Here is a 2,490-nt window from a genome sequence, read left to right as displayed (position 1 = left end):
GCATGCATGCATGCATGCATGCATTCATGCAGTTATGTAGCTATATATGCATGCATGCACGCATGCGTGCATGCAGTTATATTTATATGCTGGCAGCTATATTCGCATACACGCATGCATGCATGCAGACAGTTATATTTGCATGCATGCACGCATGCATGCATGCACGCATGCATGCATGCATGTATGGTTGCATGCATGCATGCATGCATGTAAAGGGCATGAATGAATGCATGCATGCATACAAGTAGAGTTCATGCATGCAAGCAATCAACTGCAAGTAGCATGTCTCCTTGCTGGTGAATTTATATTATTTTATTTTAATTTAATTTATTTTATTTTATTTTATTTATTTTATTTTATTTTATTTTTATTATATTTAAGAGTGTTTATGCGTATAAAGAATATAAGACGGACGTGCTGTTAGATACACCCGAGATGAGCAGCGCATCGTTTGGTGTTTTTTCTGTTTCATTATTTTTATTTATTTCTGTTGATTTTGCTTCTTCTTTTTTCTTCTCCTTTTCTTTATCTGCAGCAGCTGCTGCTCCTGCTGCAGCATCTGAAGCGCAAGGAACTGCTGCTGCTGCTGCTGCTGCTGCTGCTGCTGGCGCTGCTGCTGCACCAGGCGCTGCTGGTTCTGTTGCAGCAGGTTCTGCTGCTGCAGCAGGTGCTGCTGCTGCTGCTGCTGAAGGTGCTGCTGCTGCTGCTGCTGCAGGTGCTGCTGCTGCTGCTGCTGCAGGTGCTGCAGCAGCAGCTGCAGCACGTTTAAATGAGAACGGCTTAGAGAGTGTCTTTTGCTGGCAGTGTGCAGCGAGAAGCTCGGATGCGCGTGAAAGGATCTGCAGCAGCAGCAACAGCAGCAGCAGCAGCCACAGCAGCAGCAGCAGCAGCAGCAGCAGCATAAGGAGCAGGAGAAATCCAGGTGTATGTGCATGTACACTGCAGCAATCCATGAATAGCTGCTGCTGCTGCTGCTGCTGCTCACCCTCTCCTGCTGCAGCAGAACCGCCTCGGGGGCTTCACCAGAAATTCTTAGCTGGCGGATCTTTTCTTCGTTTGCTGCAACGCGCTGCAGCAGCTCTGCTGTATTCAAGTTTTCAGTATTCTCTTTTATAGCTGATGATATTTCCTGCTGTGTTTCTGCATGCATGCATAAATATATACTCTATTAAACACCCTAAACCCTAAACCCTAAACCCTAAAGCCTTGAAAAAGGAAAAATGCAGCAGTGTGTGCAGCAACCCTAGAACATGCATGCAGGAGCATTCATGTAAACAAAAAAATATATAAACGCATGCAATTTGTGAATAAAAACAAATAAAAAGTAAATGTGTAGGTAAGAAACACCCTAAACCCTAAACCCTAAACCCTAAACCCTTGAAAAAGTAATGAGGAGAGGAGCGCCGCAGCAAGAAAGCGCTAATGCTGAAACTCACCGCGGACGGAAACTTCGAGTTCTATGATTTTTTCTTTTGTAGTTTTCGTCATTTTGAGTTGAAATCGATGAAAAATATTCAAATTTTTGCAAATGCAGCATCCGGGCTGCTGAAACCGGCAGACTTCACATCTGAATATATTCAACTAATTCATGAATTTCGGGTTTATAATTACTAATTATTCATTTATTTATATAAATATGCAGATAAACATGCAAGAGAAGCCGCATAGAACACAGTATTTAATGCTGGTTTCCTACCACCAGCCACTGAAGGGGGGGTTGGTTGCTTGCTTCCTGCAAGCAGAGGGAGTAACTGAGTTAGATCTTCGTCTCAATTTATTCATAAATCTTTATTGAGTCTTTATTTATCAATAAAAATAAAATTTCTTCAAAAAAAATAAATTTTTTGTTGCTTTTTCATCAGCGATGAGGCGCACGGTGGGGCGTGTAGGCGCAGCCGACGGAAACCGCAATTCAACTTCAGCCCGATCCTGCTGAGCCTCCTCTGCTCCTTTCTTCTAAACTTTCGCGGTAACTTTATTTTAATATTCAAAAAATATCATTAAAAAAGTATTTTATTTTCATAAATTAACAAATATACTCAATAAAACAGCCAGGGAGACGGAAAACCCTACCCTCACCCCCTCCCTGAACCCTAAACCCTAAACCCTAAACCCTAAACCCTAAACCCTATTTCCTCCGCTGCAACACTCAGTCTGTTTCAGTCTGTTTTTAACTACTATAAGTTCGATTTTCCTTGCTAAATGAGCAGCATATAAATTTTTTTATATCGGTTTGTTGGGTTTAGGGTTTAGGGTTTAGGGTTTAGGGTTTAGGGTTTACTAGCATCCACCATTGCCTACCCTTAAACCCTCAACACTGGCCGTCTAAATTTTATTTTTTTTTAAGACTTCTTATCAAGTCTGTTCTCAGGTGTATGTGCACCTCCACTTGAAAGACAAGGCATCTATAATAAGCCGCGTAGCGTTAGTTAAACCCTAAACCCTAAACTCTAAACCCTAAACCCTAAACCCTAAACCCTAAATACA

At 41.9% G+C, this 2,490-nt stretch overlaps 1 protein-coding gene across 1 annotated transcript; it reads right to left on the bottom strand.

Moving 5' to 3' along the window:
• Window positions 1-484: 484 nt before the first annotated feature.
• Window positions 485-1,491, bottom strand: EMH_0076660 (uncharacterized protein; the record flags this gene model as incomplete). Its single annotated transcript, XM_013499748.1, has 3 exons — window positions 485-757; window positions 989-1,143; window positions 1,440-1,491. The coding sequence occupies 3 exons, from the start codon at window positions 1,489-1,491 to the stop codon at window positions 485-487; spliced, it is 480 nt and encodes a 159-aa protein (XP_013355202.1).
• Between the last annotated feature and the right edge of the window lie 999 nt (window positions 1,492-2,490).

This window comes from Eimeria mitis, genomic scaffold (assembly GCF_000499745.2).
Source record: "Eimeria mitis Houghton genomic scaffold, Emh_scaff4625, whole genome shotgun sequence".
Lineage (NCBI taxonomy): Eukaryota > Apicomplexa > Conoidasida > Eucoccidiorida > Eimeriidae > Eimeria > Eimeria mitis.
This window is presented reverse-complemented; position numbering and strand designations above follow the sequence as displayed.